Below are 24,079 nucleotides of genomic sequence, written 5' to 3' on the forward strand. Positions count from 1 at the left end.
CTGAGCAGCTCCTCAAGCTTCCAGCTCGGTGAGGAAAGGAAACTCTGAGAAACGGTCCCAGCCAGGGGGACCTAACGGAAAGGGGACTCAGGGAAAACCAGACAAGTCCCAGGCTTTCTTAGACGACGACGTGTCCATGCCGCTTCATGAACGTAGCAAGTGCGCCATAAACCCGGGATGTGCTAAGAATCAGGAAGCGTGTGTCATTATTATAACTGTTCTGAAAGATTAAGTCTATTAGCAAAGAGGATTGTCAAATAGGTAACTGAACTATGTCACACCTGAAATACAAAACGTGAGGTCAATTAAGTAAACGACATGCAAAGATTTCCAGATGTGAACCAAAAATAAAATCCTGAGCCCCACAAAGGACCGAATGGACCCTGCTCTTGGCCAAGGGGAACCCACAGGAACCCAAAAGACCAGTTCAGGCCCTGACCGGAGGAAGGCCTGGGTTCAGGCCTGGGTGTTCCCTCCTCCCTTTGGAATTCAGGCACAGCTGACCAGCATCAACATTAAAGCAGAGACCTTAAAACTGACCCAGACTCTTTATAGCAGTAAGACACCAGATTCCAAATGACTCTAGTCCAGTACCACATGACAGACAGCAGGCCTTGAAAGAAATTAAAATATTTAACCTCAAAATACATTTCTTCGACATGTTTTGAAATGGCCCAGCAAGGCTCTCTCTTGCGGGGAAATCTACATTCTGTAGGGTACCCCCTGCCCTCTCCAGGTCCTTTCCTGATCCAGGAGAGATGAACTAAGAGACTGGCGTTGCTTTTAGCTCTGACTAGAGACATTTACCATCTAGCCCTGCTGCCTGGGGCTTCCTCTGCACATAAGAGCCTTGGTGTCCTTCAATGTGAGAATCTTACCTTAACCCAGTCACTCCTTCCTACTGATTCCAGCTAACTCTTTCAGCGAATTGCCAATCAGGAAATCTTTGAATCCACCTACGACATGGAAGCCCACTCCTTAGACTGGAATTGTCCCACCTCTCTGGACAGAACCAATGTCTACCTTACACGGATTGACCGAAGTCTGCCGATAACTTCTGTTCCCCTAAAATGCATAAAATCGAGCTGCAACCCAAGTAGTGTGGGCGCGTGTTCTCAGGACCCGGGGCTGTGTCACCGGCTTTGGTCACGGATATTTGGCTCAGAATAAACCTCTTTAAGTATTTTACAGAGCTTGACTCTTAGTTAACACGGGACATATTATATAAAAATATCAAACTGGAAAGAGGAAGGGGAGGGAGGGAGTGAGGGAGAGAGGAAGGAAGGAAGGAGGGAAGGAAGGGAGGGAGGGATGAAGGAAGGAAGGAAGGAGGGAAGGAAGGAAGGAGGGAAGGAAGGAAGGAGGGAAGGAAGGAAGGAAGGAGGGAAGGAAGGGAGGGAGGGAAGAAGGAAGGAAGGAAGGAGGGAAGGAAGGAAGGGGGAAGGAGGGAAGGAAGGAGGGAAGGAAGGAGGGAGGGAAGGAAGGAGGGAGGGAGGGAGAGAGGAAGGAAGGAAGGAGGGAAGGAAGGACGGGGGAAGGAAGGAAGGAAGAAGGGAAGGAAGGAGAGAAGGAAGGAGGGAAGGAAGGAAGGAAGGGAAAAAGGAAGGAAGGGAGGAAGGAGGGAGGGAGAGAGGAAGGAAGGAGGGAAGGAAGGAAGGGGGAAGGAAGGAAGGAGGGAAGGAAGGAAGGAAGGGAAGAAGGAAGGAGGGAAGGAAGGAGGGAGGGAAGGAAGGAAGGGAGAAGGAAGGAAGGAAGGGAAGAAGGAAGGAGGGAAGGAAGGAGGGACAGAGGGAGGGAGGGAGAGAGGAAGGAAGGAAGGAGGGAAGGAAGGAAGGAGGGAAGGAAGGACAGAAGGGAAAAGGAAGGGAGGAAAGAGGGAGGGAGGGAGGGAGGAAGGAAGGAAGGGAAGAAGGAAGGAAGGAGGGAGTGAGGGAGAGAGGAAGGAAGGAAGGAGGGAAGGAAGGAGGGAAGGAAGGAAGGAGGGAAGGAAGGAAGGAGGGAAAGAAGGAAGGAGGGAAGGAAGGAAGGAGGGAAGGAAGGAAGGAGGGAAAGAAGGAAGGAGGGAAGGAAGGAAGGAGGGAAGGAAGGAAGGAGGGAAGGAAGGAAAGGAAGAGACATCCAATAGAATCCAGCATCATATCCCAAGGGTGACGTCATGACTGGCAGGTTTTATGCCAGGAACACAGCAAGAATGTTGCAGAGGATTAAATATGTGAATATTCACTAATGTGATGCCTCATAATATCACACCTAAATAAAAGTGTGACGATTATCTCCACAGATATTGAGGAAACATTTGTTAAATTCAACATTTATTCTTGATTTTTAAAACACGGAATGAAGGAAATTGGTGGGTGGTGGAATGTGACGTCACACACCCGAAAGTGTCCATCTCGTGAACGAGTTCCAGGGTCTAGTGCTCAGCCTGGTGACTGTGGTTCACAACGCCGCGTTGTACGTCTGAAACTGGCGAGGGGCAGCTCTGAAGTGTTCTCACGGCACACACAACTGCTGCCCATGTGAGGGGAGGGACACTGTGGCCTTCACTTCACAGCGCAAACATATATTCAAACACCACGTGGTGCACCTTAAATACAGACAATGTTGATCCATTCATTGTATTCTCAATAAATATGGGGAAACTTGCTTTTAATTTTTTTAAAATTAAAAAAACCAAAGTACTCATCCCAGCCCAAAGGCCAGTATAACGTGGAATCAGGATATTACAGAAGGCGGGGTCACCAAGCCTGACCATCACCGTCAACACTTAATCACGTCCGGGAGATACTGGACAATGCACTCGAGGGACGACGACGGAAGCACGAAAATTGACAAGAAAGAAAGAAAACGGTGATCATTTGCAGCTGCGTCCATGCGATCGTGCAGTTACATAGTGTGAACTTTGGTTCATATGAAAAGGTACACTAGCGAGGGGGTCCAAGGACAGCGGTGAGGCCGGCCCGCCGACCGCGGTAATTACAGCAGACACCAGCCGGAACGGGAAGTCCAGAAACACACTCAAATACGTATGAAATTTCAGTATATTTTAATGGTGGCACTGCCAATGGGTGCAGCGAACATGGAGGTTTTAATCGACGACATTCGGACCTCCAGGCCAGAAAAGCAAGCCTGGGTCCATGCTCGACACAATACGACAGAATCAATCCAAGTGGGTCAAAGGTTTAAATGGAAATAAAATACTAGGGAAAAAATGGATTAATTCCTTTACAACTTCAGAATAGGAAGACCTTTTAAACTATAACTCAAAATCCAGAAGCCCCCAAAGACTGAAATTCAACCTCATATTTTAAATGGCTAAAGAAAAAACAGAAGTCGAGACAACGACGGTTTGAGAAAAAATACGACTGAAATCACCACAGCTAAACTCCCTAATTTACGAAGAGCGCCTAGAAATCATTAAAAGATTAGCAATCCAGCTAAAATATGGGCAAACCACGACAAAAACATGAACAAGTGAGCAGCAGCTCAATGTCACGCGTGAGATGCAAGTGACGGAAGTCCGCACGGAGAGCAGCTCGCCATCGTCCGTCGGCGGAACGGTCGGACACTCAGACACCTGCACAGGGAGCCGCCCAGCGGTCGCGTGAGTCCCCGAGGACACGGTCAGGGACTCGGCTCCGGGAGCGTGGAACCCACTCACCAGCACCCGCGCCGCAGGGCGTACGCGCGAGGTTATCAACTGCACCAGCGCAGCAGCGCCCGTCCGCAGAGACGGCGACCTGCAGGGTGGCCACGGGGAAGGGCGTAAGGACGCCGCCTCCGCGTGCACGTGGAGTAGCCCCCGAGCCCGGCGAGGGAGAAGGGCGCGGGATGCTGTTCGCCGCGGGCTGCCCTCGTACGAGGCAGGCGGACGGTGAGAACGTGTGCGTCCGCTCGCGTGTGTCTCGGTCCTCGCGGGGACGTGCCAGGTCCTGGCGGAACCCTCAAGCCATGTCGTCTTTATTATTTTCATTTCCTTACCACACACAAAAAATGTTTATTATTACAAACTAAAAAAAGAAAGAAGGAAAACAGGGAAGCAAGGAAAAAGGAAAGGGCCCAGGCTGGCTCACAGCGGGAGGAGGGACTGGAAACGCTGGCGGGGATTGTGTCCCATCGCGGCACCGAGGAGTCTGGACTCAAGCTACCGGCATCGGGGGCTGCTGGATTCTCGGCAGGAAAAGAACACAGTCCCCACGTCTGCATCTAGTCTGCAGTGCTGAGAAGACAGAGCTGTTTAAAAATAAATGCTTTAAAGTTGTACACGTTGTATCAAATGAAGTGCAACATCGAAAACATTTTTAAAAGCATACAATGAGATTAAATACATTTTTAACAGCATTTCTAAAAGCATACATATCTATCTCTTGGGCTGAATCCTTCCCCAGCATCCCTGGGGCAGCCGAGAGCCACACTCAGCACTAAGCCCTGGGGCGGGGGAGTCGGCGGGGCAGGGGAGGAGTCAGCGGGGCAGGGGAGTCAGCGGGGCAGGGGAGGAGTCGGCGGGGCAGGGAGTCAGCGGGGCAGGGGAGGAGTCGGCGGGGCAGGGAGTCGGCGGGGCAGGGGAGGAGTCGGCGGGGCAGGGGAGGAGTCGGCGGGGCAGCGGAGGAGTCGGCGGGGCAGGGGAGGAGTCGCCGGGGCAGGGGAGGAGACGGCGGGGCAGGGGAGGCGGCGGGGCAGGGGAGGAGGCGGCGGGGCAGGGGAGGAGGCGGCGGGGCAGGGGAGGAGTCGGCGGGGCAGGGGAGGAGACGGCGGGGCAGGGGAGGAGACGGCGGGGCAGGGGAGGAGTCGGCGGGGCAGGGAGTCGGCGGGGCAGGGGAGGAGTCGGCGGGGCAGGGGAGGAGTCGGCGGGGCAGGGGAGGCGGCGGGGCAGGGGAGGAGTCGGCGGGGCAGGGAGGCGGCGGGGCAAACTGACCCACAGACAGACGCGGAGAGAAGCCACCTGCCCCACACACTTGAAGGAGGAAGAGGCTATGCATGTTTGCCATAAACGGTTACCAGCCGCCCGTCCTCCCACACCAAGGCATTTTTAAATTATTGAGTAAACTCATTCTCAGCTCAATGATCAAAGACCACATTTGTCCCCAAGAAGAAAAGTGCCAGCTGCGTTAAACATAACAGATAACCTTGAAAAATGCCTGCAGCTGAGACATCACGACTGCCACGCATCTCTCCGAAAGCTATTGTTTTGGCAGGTGAGCTGAGGAATAATGTTCTGTTCTGGGTTTGCCATATACACACACAATCACACACAGACACACAATCACACAGACACAATCACACACATACATCAACACAGACACAACCACACACAGGCACACATACATAGACACACGCACACAATCACACACACATACATCGACACAGACACACACACAGACACACATACATCAATACAGACACACACAATCACACACAGACACAATCACACACATACATCAACACAGTCACACACACAACCACACACAGACACACATACATCAACACAGACATACACACATCACACAGATACACATACATCAATACAGAAATACACACAACCACATACAGACACACATACATACATAGACACAGACACACACAGTCACACACAGACACACAATCACACAGACACAATCACACAAACACATACACCAACACAGACACAACCACACACAGGCACACATACATAGACACATGCACACAATCACACACATACATCGACACAGACACACACAATCACACACAGATGCACATACATCAACACAGACACACACATCACACAGACACACACAGACATCAACAGAAATACACACAATCACATACAGACATACATAGAAACAGACACACAATCACACACAGACACACATACATAGACACAGACATACAATCACACAGACATACACACAACCACACAGAGACACGCACACAGTCACACACAGACATACATCAGACACACATACATCAACACAGACACAATCACATACAGACATCAACACAGACACACAATCACACACAGACACACTCCAAGCATACAGACACACACTCACAGATATACACACACAGACACACACGACACACACACTCAGTCACATAGAGACACGGACACAAACCATTTATATAAGAAGAATATAGGAAGGATATAAAATATATGTGAGGACATTTATTAGGTGACTGCTGGCAAATAAATAAATAAATGACAGAATGAGAACATTTGCAACTCTTAAGAATAAATTAGCTGGGTGTGGAGGCTCATGCCTGTAATCCCAGCACTTTGGGAGGTGCCCCGGTGGAGTTAAAAACCAGCCTGGCAAATCTGGGGAAACGCCATTTCTACTAAAAATACAAAAATTAGCCACATGTGGTAGCATGTGCTTGTAATCCCAGTTACTCACAAGGATGAGACAGGAGAATCGCCTGAACCCAGGAGGCAGAGATTGCAGTGAGCTGAGATCACACCACTGCACTCCAGCCTGGGTGATAGAGCAAGACTCCGGTCTCAAAAACAATAAAGAAAGAAAGAATACATTAATAGATCTAAGCAACAATGACCCCTGGCTGCCAATGTCCGTGGACACTGACACCCAGACATCACCCACTCCCACGATGTAGAGCACCACTCTGAAACTGCCCGCAGAGCAAGGCGCCCTCCCGGAGCTGGCTCAGGCTCTTAATAAACTAAACACAGGGGACAGAGACACGTTAACTGACACTCCGAGGATGCAACTGCTGGGCCGGGTTGTGGGAAACGTCACAGAACAAAGAACTTGGGCCATGTGACTCTTGGTGAGGGTGTGATAGAACTTACTCAATGAAGACACTGTTTTTTCTTTTTAAAAAGGATTACCAAAGCTCACCTCACTCCTATTCTTGGCAGATTCGCCACTTTAACCTGCATTTAGCCCTTTTCTTCTCTGCTGCTAAACAGAACCTCATTTCCTTGAGGTACCTGATAAGTTCTGATGACACAGTCCAGTAACGTTTAGGGAAAACTCAGCAATCAAAGATCACATTTGTTCCCAGAAGGAAAGAAGTCAGAAGGGAGGAAGACGGAAGACGGGAGAGAAGGTCACTCGCCGCACCCGCATGAGGCCCCAGGTATTCTGTGAGCGAAGGCAGGGGCAGGCTCGCCACGCACTCAGCCTCTGGGAAGGGATGAAGACTGAATGAGGTGCCACGTCCAGGGCTGAGACACCTGAGGGTGACCACAGCAGGGGCTTGGGCGAGGCCCGGGGCCCAGGTCTCTGGAAGTGAGGAGGATTTCAGAGGAGCATGATGGGTGCACCACTCCCAGGGGAGCCTGCAGCACACAGGATCCAGGGGTCACAGCCAACCTGGCGGCCACGCCAGGAGAGAAGAACGTAGTGGGCACCCAGGACGAGGAGCTGGGCCTCGTGGACACGAGGTGGGCGAGCACCTGGGTCTGCACCCTGCATGGATGGTGCTGGGCGGGGCTGCAGACAGACCCTGGGACTCACGGCTACATATGTGACACAGGGGCCGGCCAGCCAGACCCATTCTGGCCATGGGCCACTGCAAATGGACTCCCTCTGGCCGTCACCTTGGGCCCAACCCGGCTGCTGGGTCTTCTGCAGTCACTGATCTGTTATGGAAAATAGAACTGGGCTAAGGCTCCCAAGGAGGCCTTGACATTCACCGCCCGCCACCAGGACAAGCTCCCAAAGACCCGCTGGGTTCAATGCCAGCCCCATCACCATGCACTGCTCCGACGCTGGGCAGGAGGTGGCCAGGCCCTGGGCAGGGTTGAGAGAGGCAGCCCCACCCCCCAGATTCTGGAAACTGCCGGGCCCCCTGGCCTGCATTTTGGCTGTGGCTTTCTTTACATGTAGCTACTTCTCCAAGGTGTCACCAGCAGAATTTCAGACGAATTCTACCACGAAATATTTTCCCCTTGAAAAGTGTTGGGTAATTAACACCCCTCAGGTCACCAGCGCACAGTCCGGGAAGACAGCCGCCAGGACGGTGAAGGTGAGAAGAGCTCTCCCGAGAACGGGCGTCAGCGGTAAACCGGGGACTGGGGGCCAGGAAGCCCCAGCGCCCCTCATGCCTACTGGTTTTGTCTAATTTCCTGTTCTAAGAAATATTTATTCTGACAGAGATAAGGTTTCCTCGTGCAGAAAAACAAAAAGAACAGCACATGGCACATGGATGACTAAAACCATTTACATTTTAGGTACATATCTTAAGTCTTTTACAAAACTGCACATATTCAGCGTTTACAAAATTGTTGACTGTGTACTGGTTTTGTAACTGGCAATTTCACTTATTATAGTGTAACACGTGCCAGGGAGGATTATGATCTCAACAACTAAGTAATTTCCAAACCCCAACTGCTGTCATTTTGCTTTCCTGCAAGTGTTCACAGTTATAAACAACAGCTGTGATGATCACCTTTGTTCATGAATGTTTGTGACAATATTTTTATCATTTTCTTAGTTTTAATTCTTAGGCGTGAGCATTACTGACTGAAAACTAAAAATATTTGAAGATTTTTACTCACACTAATTCTTTTCCGGTATTATCGATAAGGACTGGCATTCTTACCGGAGGCTTTGAATTTTCGGCCATGAACATGGAAACAGAAAGAGACCTTGGGGTCAGCATCACATTTCCTTACACTGAACAGGTCAGACTCTTTCTGGGCAAGCTTTATATAGGCTTTCTATGAAGGCATGCCTCCTTTTCACTCTGCTCTGTCAGAGAGATGCACAGATCAACACCCATCCTTTGCTGAAATCATTTCCCAGGGTTTTGTTGGCCGGTCAGTCTTGGTGATTTCTCACGTACAGTTCTAAGGTTCAGGCAGGAAAATCTTTTCATTTCTTGGCCGGGCGCGGTGCCTCACGCCTGTGATCCCAGCACTTTGGGAGGCCACGGTGGGGGGATCACTTGAGGTCAGGAGTTCAAGACCAGCCTGGCCAACATGGTGAAACTCCGTCTCTACTAAAACTACAAAAATTAGCTGGGCGTGGTAGTGGGCACCTGTAATTCCAGCTACTCGGGAGGCTGAGGCAGGAGAATCACTGGAACCTAGGAGGCGGAGGCTGCAGTGAGCCAAGTGCGCCCCTGCACTCCATCCAACCTGGGCGACAGAGCAAGACTCCACCTCAAAAAAAAACCCTTTTTATTTCTTGTTTCCGTCAGATCCTTCCAAAGGATTCATCCCCTTGGTTACTAGAAACTCCCCCAAACGCTACAGAGCACGACCTGCCATTCAATTGGACAGATGCATTGACTGCCGCCGTCTGCACTAGAGCAGGACTTCCCAAGTGCGCTCCTGACTTGGCACACGGAAGAGGAAGACGTTTGCTCGGAACCCTGGGTGAATGGCCAGGCCTGTCCCAAACCCCTGCAGACAGCGCATGGGATCAACGCCTTACCCGGCTTCAACCCGAGCTGGGCGGGGAGGCGGGTCGGTGGACACAGAGGCGAGGGACATGCTCACGCTGCCGAGTGCCTCCTGAGGACCTGGCGGGACCCCAGCTCGCCGTGGACGAGACCCCGAGACCTCTGCTGGAATCACAGGTCAGGGATTAGACAGCCCGGGGAGAGGCTGGAAACAGGGGCTCCCTCAGGAACAGGCAGCGTTTTTGGCGGCCCTGGACGGATGGGCAGAATCCTAACCAGAGTGGGAAGCAGAGAATTTCTTTGCAGTGGGAACAATTCAAACCAAGTGAAGCCCCCTACCCAGATGATCCCGTCGGCAAAGCTGAGAGCCGCGTGGACAAATACGAGCGTGGCGTTTGTGTCTGGGGCGCTGGTGACTGGTGATGCCCACCTTTGATTCTGTTATGTCAAACACACTTGCTTCAGAGGAGAACTCTGACTTTAATCATAGAGCAGGTATTATAGAGCACGCAGTTAGGCACAAAGCCCCTAACTTTCTGAGGAAGCAAGCACAGAATCACGCGTGCTCCGGGGCGTGCCGCAGCGGCTCTGGCTCGGACAAGAGGCTCTTGGGGAGGAACTGCTGTCCCCAGACACCTCCCGCTCGCCCGAGGAGTCTCTCCAGCAGCTTGGAGCAGCTCTTCTGTTTCAGGTAATAGGTCACATTCACTTTAATTAAAAGAGGAAAAATACTCCAGCCAATTCCTTTCAGAACAGTCGATTTAGGCAAACTAGAATCGGGGGTGCTGGGGAGACAGGGGGCCCCTGTGGGAGCTGGGGCGGTGGTCCACTCCAGGCACAGGTGCCCCCATGCCAGCATCTCACCTGGCCTTGGGGAGCTGCCCACGCCCTTGGCAGCGGGCATGGGCAGATACCAGTCATGCTTCCAACGTTAACCAGTAACACAACTCGTCCCCAAATGTCTGAGAGTTCATATGCGCTGAAAACATTCCCTTAAAAAAACTAGGAATTCCTGCCAGCTTCCTGAGTAATACACAAAGTCCACGTAACAAAGATGCCAAGGAGTCAGGAAGGTGGAAAAGAAGTTAATCACTGACAGCCACGCCGCACGTGCGCGTTCCACAAACACCACGTTCATCTTCTGAGGCTGTCTCACCCGGGACTCACAGGACCACAAAGAAAAGATGTGAGGTGGAGCGGTGGGGAGTTCATTCTCCCAACGCCCGTGGTTCTTCAACGCGGCGTGCTGCCGAGATCGCTTCGTCTCAGAGCTGTTTTCTGCAACGCTAAACGGCATGCAGGGAAAAAGTGAATCTCCCAAGAAAATCTTGAGCTTTGAGAACTGCACGAAGAACCAGGAAGTTTCAAGTCCAGAGTCTACCAAATTGTTAAAGAACACCTTCCGTGGGCTGCAAGAAACACCAGCCCGTCCCCATCGTCAGCATACAACAGCTAGACCCAGACCCAGAAGGAGCCTGAGAAAACGCATCTTCCCCCGTCAGATTCGCAGATGCACAGCTACAGCCCCTGCAAAGGCGCAGTCACCAGGACTCAGCCATCCTCCACCGAGCCGTGATTCCCCACCTTGCCAGAAACAGAGCGGATGGCCAAAAAGCCGATTTCCTTCCAAGCATCCGTTTCCTGTGGTCATTTTCGCCTTTCCCAAAGCACACTTTCAGCTCCAGCTAAGTGCTTCTGCAAACCCCTCTGTGAGACTCATATCTGAATGCCACAGCCCCCTCACTTCTCAAGGCTGAGGCAAGTCTTGGTCCTTCCCAGCCCTCCTGCCTGCCCCCAGGTGGAGATGAGGTCCCTCCTCAGAACCCAGTGCAATCTCTACCATAAAGCATTGAAGTGTTAGGTCCAGCCATGACATCATCTGTACACCAAGACTTCTGGCACGAAACAGCCACATCGCGTTTCCACCCGAGGCGGCAAACCTGTCTGTTTCTGTGCTGCTCTCCTTTCATTTGAAGCCAAGTCACGATGGTCTTCCCCTCCTTCTTTCATCCACAGAGCTTTGCCCCGCACCTGAACGGCGTGATGCGCAAAGGTTTGCTGGGAAAAAATCACTGGCATCTTTAAAGACACCACTGGCCAGTCGGGACAGATGGAGTTTCTAACAGGAGGCCCTGTGAGCCACCCTAAAGCTGGAGGTGCTGGCCTGTGCCGTGGGGGGGCTCACCTCTGCTGTACAAGGACGTTGTGCACACAGCCTCTTCCTCTCTCAACCTCAATTCTGAGATGACAGAGGTCCTTCCACAGAGGCCGAACAACAGGATCCCCCCAGCCTCTGCTCTCGCCTGACCCACCAGAGCCAGAGGCATCAGGCACCGCTGAAGAGCAAGGCCACGCGCTCACGGTGGAGCGGGCGCTGGGGTTTTGATAGAAAAGCACTGCCAGGGAGAAGAGAGCCAGGCAAGCTCCACACGCACCCCATGCACCGCGTGTGCATGTGTGTACACGAGCATGCGTGCATGCGTGTATATAACAAATACACCATGTGCTTGTGTGTACACGAGCATGCGTGCATGTGTGTATATAACAAATGCACCGTGTGTGCGTGTGTGTACGTGAGCATGCATGCATGCGTGTATATAACAAATACACCGTGTGCGTGTGTGTACACGAGCATGCGTGCATGTGTGTATATAACAAATGCACCGTGTGTGCGTGTGTGTACATGAGCATGTGTGCATGTGTGTATATGACAAATGCACCATGTGCGTGTGTGTACAGAAGCATGTGTGAATAGAAGCATGTGTGCACGTGTGTATGATGTAATAAATGCACTCTGTGTGCGTGTGTGTACACGAGCATGTGTGCATGTGTGTATATAACAAATGCACCGTGTGCGTGTGTGTACAGAAGCATGTGTGTATATAAGCATGTGTGTATATAAGCATGTGTGTACAGAAGCATGTGTGCACGTGTGTATGATGTAATAAATGCACTCTGTGTGCGTGTGTACAGAAGCATGTGTGCATGTGTGTATGGTGTAATAAATGCACTCTGTGTGCGTGTGTGTACATAAGCATGTGTGTACAGAAGCATGTGTGCATGTTCCTGTGGGCACGTGCATTTCTCAACAAGACAGATCCTGCAGAGGGTGAGCTCCAGAAGCCACAGGGAGCTAACTGCAGTCACACCTTCCCCGATCATGCTCCCCGGCCAGATTCACCAACGCACAACTGCAGCCCCTGCAAAGGCCGCAGTCGCCAGGACTCAGCCATTCTCTCCTGTGGCAGAGCTGCGAGAGCTGACCTTCGGTGGAGTGCCCTGAGGAGGCCTGTCTGCAGAGTGTCCCCCCCACAGCTGACGGTGAAACGGTGAATGGCAAAGTCGCTGGAACCACGTGGTGGAACACACTGTCAGGGCAGCATGCCGAAATGAGGAAGCGTGAAGGAAAGCGAGAGCAAACAGAGCAGCTACAGACCGCCCGCAACGAGCTGGAAACAAGCTCCTCAGTGTTTACCCAGCACGGCCCAGGCCTCCCGTGACCTTCTCCAAGACACGTGTCTGTTGAGTGGGAGCGTGGAAGTTGGATGGGACTCAGTTCATCGCCCAGCAGGAAAACAAAGATAGAACAGGGGGAATCACCCTCTATCATGGCTTCAAAACAAATACTCGTATGATCCAGCAATTCCACTTCTGAGGAGGCAGCCCCGAGGCCTGAAAGCAGGGGCCTGAACAGGTATTTGCACACCATGTTCACAGGAGCATTATTCCCGATAGCAGAGGCAGCTGTGAAACAGGCGTCCATTGATAAATGAATGAATAAACACATGTGGCCACCCACACCATGGAATATTACTCAGCCGTAAAAGGGAAGGAAACTGTGTCACCCGCTGCAACACAGATGAACCCCGAGAACGTTATGCTGAGGTAAGAACCTCCAATTACGTGAGGCCCCAGGGTAGTCGGTCTCACGAAGAAAGAAAGAAGGCTGGTGGGTGTCGGGCTGGGGAATGGGAGTGGGTGTCTAATGGGGACAGTTTCAGAGAAGACGAGAAAGTTCTGAAGATGGAAGGTGGTGACTTTAATACCAGGAAACTGTACACTTAAAAGCACTTAAAATGGTAAATTTCATGGGGTGTCTATTTTACGACAATGAAAGAAAACCTGTCACTGATTTCAAAACTGTCCCGAAACAAACAGGTTTGATCACCAACAAGGGTGTCCAGCCAGCTGGGCTAGGACATTGCCAAGGCCCCCAGGTGACCTGGAGACAGAGCAGGCGTGGTACAGGCAGGGCCCGAGAGCCAGTGTGCTTCCCCGCAGGCCACAGTCCGCACAGAGCAGACGAGGCAAGGACAGCCAGAAGGGCTTCCCCGCTCAGAACGCTAAGCAGATTACCTTCCAATCCCCTGGAGCCGGGGTGGAGGGAAGCTGCCTTAAGAGCTTTCTCGGTAAAGCCAGCCCCGGGCCGCAGGGACTCAGGGATCAAAGAGGTTTTGTGAGTTTGGAGAGGAAGAAGTCAGATGTGACATTACTAAGAGCCATGGCACGCAGAGTGGGGGTGCTCTGAACAGCCACACATCCGGGCTCCTCACCGCAGCGGCCTGCCTGCTGCCACTGCTGACCACGATGGTGCAGAGGCTTCTCAACCACTCAAGCTTTTGGGGACAATAGGGGAAAGAGAAAAAGCCGGAGCGTAGGGCCAGGACGTGCTCCACAGCCAGTGATTGACCCCGGCGCACTCCTGAGCCCGGGAGAGCTTGGTACATTGAGAAACATCAGAGCACTTAGGTCAGTTGTGAGGGTTCCCTGACCATAATCCGAAAGCTACCCCTACCCCTAACCCGGCCCCTAACACTTAACCCTACCCCTAACCCTAAACCCTAACCCTAACCTCTAACCTTAACCCTAACCTCTAATCCTAACCTGATCCCTAACTTCTAACCTTAAGCCTAACCCTAGCCCTAACCCTAACCTTAACCCTAACCTTAACCTCTAACCCTAACCCTAACGGTAACCTTAACCCCTAACCCTAACCTCTAGCCCTAACTTCTAATCCTAAAGCTAACCCTAGCCCTAACCGCAGCCAGCTCCGTCGGTCCCCACAGCTGGTTCATGCGAGGCTCGGGTGTTCAGGGAAAGGCACCAGTGCCAACCATGGCCAGATTCTGAGCAGCCACGGGCAGTTAATTCACAGCCATGCGGAGCGCGGGAAGACCTGATGACCTTCCAGTCGCAGAGGTCAGGCAGCCAGGTGTCTGCAAGCACTGAGTAGCCCCTCACTCCCACCCACCTCTGAAGCCCCCAGCGCAACAGCTAAGCCGTGTGCGCCACGGTCCTGACAGCCCTCCCGCTTCGCTCTTGTAGGAAGTAGCTGCCTCCTCGCTCACGGGGTTTCTTGGGTGTGTACACTGCAGAGAAGCAGGCGGTGTGCCAGGGAATAATGAGGACACCTGGTTCTCAACCCGGGAGAGTCCTGAGAGGTTCAGGCTTCAGCCTCTCATTCGCAACAGTCACTGACAAGGGAAGTGATGGAAATCAAATTCTCAATCCCACAAAACTAAGCACAGACCCGGCTGGGGCGATTACATCGAGACGCAACCCCACAGCCAGCCAACTCTAACCGAGCAGCCTGCATTTCCAGGTGCACGAGTCTACAGAAGTCCTGGCCCAGAACCGCTGGGCCAGGGAGCCACAGACACTGGCAGTCACCAGGTGGAGTCTTTCTACAGCAGCAGACACACAGAGCTGAGCTGAAGACGGGCCAGGGTGGGTCTCACCTGCAGACACGGAACAGACGGACTCCCCAGTACCAGCCCTCAGGGCGGCGGCTGTGGGATGCGGACAGGGTGGACTGAGAACGCGAAAGTCTCAGAATGATGCCGTGACCCAGCAAGCCTCCACACCAATCAGTGCAAATGCCAGCTTAGGATAAGGTTCAGAAAGCACCTGATTTAGAGCAGGCAGCAGAATTACCAAAATCCCTTCTCAGCTCAGCAGCCACCCCATTGGCGCTAGAAGCCTACACGGCCTATCCAGCCGCAGGATGGATTCTGCAGTGCCAGGCCAGCACTCGGCTACCAAATCCACGCCTGCCCTCGGTGGCGAGTGCCACACTGGCTTTGTCTAGTGAAAACGACTTTTGGAATCAGTTTGGGAAGAAATGGCAACACATAATTAAATGCAGGCAAAGGAAGAGAACTCAGCCCCGTGCTCAGGTTTGAAAACACATGCAGAACTTTCAGACGGGCAGGGGCCTGGATCAGGAGGTCAGGCTGAGCTCGGGGAGGCGACTCACACCCCAGGTCTGCCCGGCTCTCACCTCAGGGTGCAGCCAACTCCAGATGTCTTGGTGGGGGCACTGGTCTGACGCCCAGCTGAAGCTTTGTCATGTTAATATGACCACACGCAAATTCAAACAATAGCTCTTTTCTTTCTAAAGAATGAAGCGAAGCCGATAAATCATTCCCTTCAGGTATACTGGGCTTTATTTGGAACCCAAAGAAACATTTCTCATGATCTCTAACTGGAGCCAAACTCATTTTAAAATACCCACTTAGACAGCCGATGCCAAGTTAGATAAGAGACCACACATCTTGAGACAAGTCTTCCCAACTTGGACCTGCGCAGGTAAAAGCCACATGAACCCATCCTCAGCCCTCCCACAGCCTGACACCTGGGGGGTCACGCGTCCCCCATATCAATCTCTAAAAGGACCAGAATAGCAAAGGACGGCGCAGGCCCCGTCAGCAGTGAGAGCCGCGAGATGAAATGAGGCCACAGCACCAGGACCTACCTGCAGCAGTCGCCGGTGCCTCCTGTGTGTCTTGGACAAGCCTGATGACGTCAGACACGTCGATCTGGTGATCCGTTTCCTCCTTTTTGGCCTCATCGGGCCGTCGTGGGGAAGAATAACTGTTGCTTCCAGGTCTGTTGCACAGGAGAAATCTCCAGCAGTCAAACATGAGGCTGCAGGGCAGAAAGATTTTAAAAGGACGGTGAGGTCACGCTGCAGAGACTTAAGAACTGATTCTCGGAACGAACCCGAAGTAACTAGTTACAGCCTCCGGTGGTATTTACTCCGCAGTGGAGACAGTATGTCAGAAATTAAATTCTGTCTTCTCCAGTGAATGTCTCCCTCATCAGTGCTCACTCAAACAAGAAACCTTCTTCCGTAACTGTAACACTGACATAAAGAGTCGCACGAGCAAAACATTGTTGACTTCTGCTGCTGAAGAAAAGAAAAAATACCAGACGAGGTTTTCCCGTTGACATGTACGCTCCTGTTTCAAAGGACACGGAAGTCCCTAGTTCTCCAGATTTCGGCCCCTAATTCATGGAACTGGTAACCTTTCAAAGTCAGTGCTGAGTGCTTACTCAGGTCACCTAAAACATGTCTAAATCCCCTAAGCAGAGAACGTCCTCCGGGCTCCAGAAACTTTAGAGCATAATTCCTCACCGAAAATTTGGCAGAGAAAGCTACACGAAGTGTTTGGGAAGAACCCGAAATGTAAAGAGAAAACTAGCAGCTGCATCTCAGACCGAAGCCTCTGGCAGCCCTTCCCCTCGCGTGCCTTTCCCTGCTGCCGTCAGCACATTTATGGCTCACCACGACTTCCCACCGTCGGCGTCACACCAGCAGGACCCCTTCCCTAGGAATAAAGATGGCAGCGATTTACTTAAATAAACCATACTGTGGCTCTCGCCTGTAATCCCGGCACTTTGTGAGGCCGAGGCGGGTGGATCACCTGAGGTCAGGAGTTCAAGACCAGCCTAGTCAACATGGTGAAACCCCGTCTCTACTAAAAAATACAAAAATTAGCCAGGCGTGGTAGCATGTACCTGTAATCCCAGCTACTCAGGAGGCTGAGGCATGAGAATCGCTTGAACCTGGGAAGCGGAGGTTGCAGTGAACCGAGATTGCGCCATTGCACTCCAGCCTGGGCAACAAGAGTGAAACTCTGTTTCAAAAAAAAAAAAATTAATTAAAAAAAAAAAAGGTATTGGTGGCTCCAGCAGGGATGTCGCTGTCCAAGCTACTCTTCATGCTGCATCCCATGGCGACTTTCTGCTGCTGCCTGGGCCTCGGTGCCACCCCTGGGAAACCATCCTGCCCCAACATCCTCCTGGGAAGGGGCCGCCTGCCTCCCTCTGACCTGAAATCCCTGCTCAGCTGCTCAGAAGCCCCTGCTGGGGCGTCTCCCGCTGTCATCGTCTTTAGCTAAACCCCATCCCCATCCTCATCCCTCAGGTCAGACCTGCAGTTGCCCAGAGCACCCCACAGGCTGCTGCTGTCAGTCCCCGGGGAGGCCTGCAATCAGCAATGCCCGGCCCTGGAGAGCAGACCCGCCACGAGCACCACTGTCCCACCACGTGGACCCTTTAAGGACGAAGGAGCCGCCCAGGACAGGGTGATACGAAACACTCAGGGGACACTGGGGCCACACCCACGCCCCTCACGGGAGAGGCTGCCCTTCTCCACCCCGCCTCTTCCCCCAACACACAAGCTCTGAGGGCCTCAACTCCCACCCCACAAATACATTCACCCCTCAGTGCTCATCAGGGCACGTGCCTCCGACCACCCCACAAACACATCCCTTTGCACTACTGTTCAGAACCTGTTACACGTCCCCGGCTCCCGTGTGGCTTCTCGTGTGTGTCTTTGGCTCACGTGTGGCGTGTTCTCCGACTGACTCGCAGAGCCCACCACGAGGCTGCCTGTGTGCCTCACACCCACCCTCACTGGCCGCACTGGGACCTGGCTGTGCTCGCCGCCTCGTCCTGGCACCTGCTTCATCTCTGCAGAAAGGTCTGGGAGGGGACAGACATGAGGACAGCAGGCGCAGGTCTAAAGATTTAGTTTCAGATTGCTTACGTCTCATTTTGATGATTAAAAAGTAGGAATAAAAATGTCCCTGGTAAATGCTATTTTGTCCTTTTTTCTTCCAAATTCTTCTCAGAGAAGTTCAGACATGAGCAGGCTAATCGTGATCTTAAACCTCCAAAAGGGAAAAAGAAAGGCCAGGTGTGTGCGTCGTGTTTATTCCCCGGCTGCAATCGCGTCCCCAAGCTAGGCTCTGCGGACACCAGGCGCACGACGTCCACGTCCGCCCCATCCCGAAACCAGCCCACGAGGCTTTTCCTGCGGCTTTTCTCCGCTATGAGACAAGATTCCACAGGGTTCGCATCCATTCCATCTCAAGAAACGGTGGGAAAGACCCAAGTGAGGGACCTTTGCTTTCACCCAGTGAAGGCTGCAGGCAGAACACTCAGCCCTTCACACTGACGTGGTGGAGAAAGGGCGCAGCCATCCCTCCCTCCCCAGGGCAGGTCCAGGCCATCTTTGGCAGCAGGCGCAGGTCGCCACCTGGGGCCAGGGGTCTTGGGGCAGGTGAGGCCCCTGCCTGGAGGTTCCTCCTTCCTCTAGGATCTCCCTCCTCCAGCTGCCTCAGACAACAGCTCTCACGTGGCGAAGGACGTTGGCATTAACCCCAAACTACACAGGCAGAGAGAGTCTGGAAACTGCTGTTTCTCCAGCAGTAGGTTTTCCTGAGAGGTAAGAAAACAACAGACTTCCCTGTCCTGAGAGGACAGATGATGAAGCCAAACATCCAGCCCATGCGGTGCCGTTCACATCTGTTCTTCTCAAAACTCAAGACCAGCCTGACCACAGGGCACGGAACAGGTGCCGCTGCCCTGGGAGTTTCTGCTTTTACCTGAGCGAAGCCCCGAGAAGCCGCCAGCAGCGAAGGCCCAAGGCTGGACCAGAGGCCCAGGTCCCCTGGACTTTGTCATCCCGGGCTGAGCAAGGCGCCTTGCGCGCACACACAGAATTAAATCTGTCGACAGATGCAGACACAGTCATCGGCAGCTAGAACTCAGCCCAGCAGCACGGAAGACCCAAGTCAATGCGGATTCGGAACTCGTTTGCTGGGTCCTCGTGGCAGACGTCAGCCACGTGCGCAGGGAAAGCAGTGAGCTCGCGGTCACACAGCATGACCCATCCCCCATCCTGGGCACTGGGCACTAAAGATCCTCGCCGCCGCCACACGGCTTCCACTCACGACAGTGTCGACAACCGCACATCGCCAGTATTAATAATGTGGAGTAGGGGCGGAGCTGGGAGAGCTCCCCTAAAGAGTGAAGGCTGCAGAGCCGTGGCCCGAGGCTGGGGCTGGCGCTGGGCAGGCCACAGGGCACCTCCAGAGCTGTCTCTGCTGCTGCAGGGTGAGAGGCCAGCTGGGCCTCAGCACACGGCAGGTGCCAGCTGACACCCCCGACTTCAGCCCTCACCCCAGTCCCCACTGCCAGTCGGAACCGCCCTGTGTCCGCCCCACTCCTGTCCCCACCGCCAGTCGGCGGCTCTACCTGCCCTGTGTCCGCCCCACTCCTGTCCCCACTGCCAGTCGGCGGCTCCACCCGCCCTGTGTCCGCCCCACTCCTGTCCCCACTGCCAGTCAGCACCACCCTCACCCTGGCTCCACCCGCCCTGTGTCCGCCCCACTCCTGTCCTCACTGCCAGTCAGCACCACCCTCACCCTGGCTCCACCCGCCCTGTGTCCGCCCCACTCCTGTCCTCACTGCCAGTCAGCACCACCCTCACCCCGGCTCCACCCGCCCTGTGTCCGCCCCACTCCTGTCCCCACTGCCGGTCAGCACCACCCTCCCCTGGCTCCACCCGCCCTGTGTCCGCCCCACTCCTGTCCCCACTGCCAGTCTGCACCGCCCTCACCCCGGCTCCACCCGCCCTGTGTCCGCCCCACTCCTGTCCCCACTGCCAGTCTGCACCGCCCTCACCCCGGCTCCACCCGCCCTGTGTCCGCCCCACTCCTGTCCCCACTGCCGGTCAGCACCGCCCTCACCCCGGCTCCACCCGCCCTGTGTCCGCCCCACTCCTGTCCCCACTGCCAGTCTGCACCGCCCTCACCCCGGCTCCACCCACCCTGTGTCCACCCCACTCAAGTCCACCCACCTGGACCCAGAAGCGGGGCTGTCCCCACAGGAGTCAGTCTTGCCTTCTTTCTGCATTTCTCTAATGAATGACAAAACGGAAAAGTGAAGATGGAGACTGCGAAGAAGCCACGGTGACCCGCTCTGTCCCCACAACATCACTTTCTTAACAGATTTGCTGCGATTTCCTTCACCGTGATGGAAGTTTCAGTAATGCCCTGCAGTTTCTCAACAGGTGCGGCTGCATGGCCCCAACGGTGAGTTACGTCCTGACTTCCACCTGGGGCGTCCCACAGCTTCCCAGCTCTGGTTCCAATGGTTGCTGAGCCATCACTGTCCCTGCCGTGGATCCCCATGAGGACAATCCTTCAGGTCTCCGAGGAGACCCCGGGCGTGACTGGGGAGGAGCAGTGGGGCTTCCCGTGAACCCCGCAGAGCCGGCCGGGGCAGCCCCGATGCTCCACTGAATCCGGCTCAGGCTGGGCTCCTGACCATGTGCTCACGATGGCGGCCCTCACAGATGCCCAAGAGCTTCTCGGTGGCCAAACAGTGCTCCGTATCTTATCACGGCTGGACGCTCAGAGAGGTTCACTTTAGGAAGCCAGGAGCGACCCTCATGATGGAGCTTTCCCAAAGTGGGGTGGCCATGAACAGGCCACGTGAGTCAGAGGCTACCAGTGCATCTGCGGAGGACTTGAAATTCCCAAAGCGCCACTCTGCTGCCTTCCAGCTGGCTGTGCACTACAGACTGCCGCCCGCTCCCTGAGCTAGGGCCTGTGCTCCGCCGGCGCAGCCTCCTCTCGGGGGCAGGGGGGGTCTCTCGGCCTGTGTGGCCCCTGACCAGTGCCCTCCTGTCCCCTGAAGGACCCTCCACAGGAATTCATTGGTGACTCAAGTCTAGAAACACCACTGGGTAAACACAGAAGACGCAGCTCTGTCCCCTCTGTGAGGTGGGAAGGGCTGTGGTGGGGTCCAGGAACCTGCAATGTGATGCTTCAGCCCAGAGCCGTGCACCTGTCGCATGAGAGTCTCATGGTGTCCTTGGGAGCCAGTGCACAGTGAGGCGGGGTGGGCCGAACAGAAAGCCGGCTGCACACGGAACATGGCAACTCTGTCTTTACAGCCACAGCGCTAACCAAGGCTGCTCCAGGAGCCTCCCAAAATGATCCCAAATCAGCTCCACTGGTGACCAAGGCTGCCAACCGGTGGCGTTCTCAGCCAGTCTACACCACTCATCTCCTCCGTGTCCACTGTCAATCCCAGGCCTTCTCCCACCACGTTACAAATGCAAATTACACAGCCGGAAAGGCAGGGTCCTCTCCTCTGAAGGGACCTTCAGTCACCAAGACAAACATTCAGTCAGAGTCTTCCCTGGGGTCCTCAATGTGAGCAAGGGTGCATCTCCAAGGCAGAGCAGACTGGGACCAGCCAGTTAGGGACCAGTTAAAGGGAACGTCAGCAGGGGGCCTCGGGGGGCAGCGGAGAGACCTGAACTGCAGAGAAGGACAGATGCGAAGCCGCACGTGGCCCCTCTGTCTTGCAGCAAATCCTAACGCCTTGGCGAGTCTGATGACTGTACCCCTTCCCCTCTGTACCTGGCTGTGCCTGCAGGCCCTGAAGTCAGCACAGACGTGGTGGGGAGCCCACCTTCTAATGTTGCAGACCTTTCAGGCACTCCAGCAGTTTCCCATGATCTCGGGTTTCACAGCAACTCTGTGGCTCCCAGGAGAGGTGCCTCCCTCATTTCACAGACTATGGGAGGTTCTTGGGGAAACCCAGCGTGGGAGACATCTGGGCCCCTGCACAGCACTGTGAGCCTGGAGGGCGGGGCCGGCCCCACAGGGGCTGAAGGAGGGTCCTGAGGGACCCTTAAAACCCCCTTCTCCTGCCTGCCTCACTGCCAGCTCACCCCAGAGTCCTCACCAACCCCCAGGACTGAGGGCTCTGCAGGCTCTGGGTATCCTGTCCTCTCAGCCACCCACAGAGGCTGCAGAGCTCAGGCAAAGCCTGGGTGTGTACTCAGTTCTCATGACCAGCCTGCGACCCTTGCCCCACAGTTTGCAGGTCAGGAGCCCCTCCAGGGCTAGAGGCTCCTCCTCAGCCCCCGCACCCAGTACCCACCTGGCTATGGGGGTCTCCTGCCTGCCAGGGACGGACCGCATGGACACTCCCGCCGGCAGCCCTGGGGACCGCACTTGTATTTGTGTGGCCAGCCCTGCCGTCCCCGTGGCCACACATCCTGGGGCCTCCCACGGCCATGCCTCGCGGCACATCCTGCCTGGACAGCCCTCAGCCACCTTAACCCCTTCAGGGTCCCGGATCTGTCGGGGCGTCCTGGCCTTGCCCCGGGCGGGAGTTTCCAGGGATGAGCCTGCCTGGGCTCTGGAGACCCCTCTAGCCCAGCCCTCTGGCAGGATCCTATATAAGGGTCTGAAGCCAGGCCAGGAGCCCGCAGCAACCATGGCAGGTGGAAAGGAGCTCCTGGGAGGAGCCAGCCCAGCCCGCGCTGCAAGGCCTTCCTGCCCTCCGCCTGGGGACAGGCAGATGAAAGATGCAGGTGCGGCCGACCCCAGGCTCCCTCCCCTCCAGCCCTGTCCCTAGAAGCCACCCCGACACTGGTCCCCAGCGCCCTGGCAGGAAGGGGTGGACAGAGCCCCCGGGGTGGCCCTAGGAGGTGCCCACGGAACATCGGCAGAAGCCCGTCCCGGGGGTGACACCTGCCGGGTGTGACAGGAGCCCCGAGACAACGCGGAGGGAACCTGGGCGCCTGGATGCTCGCGGGGGCTCCTCCACTCCCAACCCGAGCCCCCCAGACCGGGAGCCTCGAAGTTCCCCAGAGCAGGACGCTGGGCAGGGGCGGCGGGGGCCGATCCCAGACCGCCCTGACCGCGAGCCTGGTCCCAGCGTCTGTCCCCAGCCGGGCTGAGGGACGCGGGGAAGACGACTCCGCCCCGCCCGACCCTCCTCCTCCTCCCGGCGCCCCGCGGCCCCTCCCCGCCCCGCGCGCACCTGCCGCCCGTGGTGCTGCCCTCCCGCGACCGCCGAGCTCCGCGCCCCGCGTCCCGCAGGTGTCCGCGCGTCCTGACGCCTCCTCCCCGCGCCGCGCGGACACTGGGCGGGGAGGGAGAAGGGGCGGGGCAGGGGCGGGGCGGGGCGGGGCTGGAGGGGGCAGGGGCGGGGCGGGGCTGGAGGGGGCAGGGGCGGGGCGGGGCTGGAGGGGCAGGGGCGGGGCGGGGCGGGGCTGGAGGGGGCAGGGGCGGGGCGGGGCTGGAGGGGCAGGGGCGGGGCGGGGCTGGAGGGGGCAGGGGCGGGGCGGGGCTGGAGGGGGCAGGGGCGGGGCGGGGCTGGAGGGGGCAGGGGCGGGGCGGGGCTGGAGGGGGCAGGGGCCGAGAGCGGCGGGGGAAGGGCGGCGAGGCGGGGCCGTGGGAAGAGCCTCCGCCTCTCCCCCCTCCGCAGCCCTCCCGTCTCCCCACCCTTTGCTCTCTTCACCTTTCCCCCTCTTCCCGCCCCTCCCCCTTGTGCCCGAGACGTGGGGGGGGGGGGTTCGCCGGAGGTGGGGGGGCGCGACGGGTAGCGGGGGCGCAGCAGGGCGGGGTCGTGGCTATGGGGTGCAGTTCCTGCCACCTGGGGTTACCCTCGCTCCGCTCAGAGGGGTGAGAGCTGGACCAGGGAACTGGTTGGAGGTCTTACGGGGCCCAGGCCCCACTTCCTTGGGCTCACCTGTAAAATGGGGTCCCACCTGCCCCCCTGGATCTGAGCCGGCTGGCAGGGAAGTTGTGTCCACTCTGAAGCCCCGCAGGGACCCAGCTGGGATCGCCCTAGC

The 24,079-nt window shown here is 55.5% G+C and overlaps 1 protein-coding gene across 4 annotated transcripts in view; it reads right to left on the minus strand.

The window, feature by feature from the left end:
• MCF2L (MCF.2 cell line derived transforming sequence like) overlaps nt 1–23,280 on the minus strand; it is a 255,816-nt gene extending 232,536 nt beyond the window's left edge. Inside the window, exons 1-2 of one of the 4 annotated variants that reach the window (XM_064361844.1) lie at nt 20,279–20,318; nt 16,103–16,275 (exon numbers count right to left, since the gene is read on the minus strand). In XM_064361844.1, the coding sequence (XP_064217914.1) occupies nt 16,103–16,271 (169 nt within the window). In that variant the 5' untranslated portion in view covers nt 16,272–16,275; nt 20,279–20,318. Of the gene's footprint in view, nt 1–16,102; nt 16,276–20,278; nt 20,321–23,265 lie in introns of those variants that run through there. The other 3 variants (XM_064361846.1, XM_064361843.1, XM_064361842.1) reach the window with 3 other exon arrangements.
• Between the last annotated feature and the right edge of the window lie 799 nt (nt 23,281–24,079).

This window comes from Aotus nancymaae, unplaced genomic scaffold, assembly GCF_030222135.1.
Source record: "Aotus nancymaae isolate 86718 unplaced genomic scaffold, 86718_ANA_hifiasm-v0.15.2.pri h1tg000044l, whole genome shotgun sequence".
Taxonomy (NCBI): Eukaryota; Metazoa; Chordata; class Mammalia; order Primates; family Aotidae; genus Aotus; species Aotus nancymaae.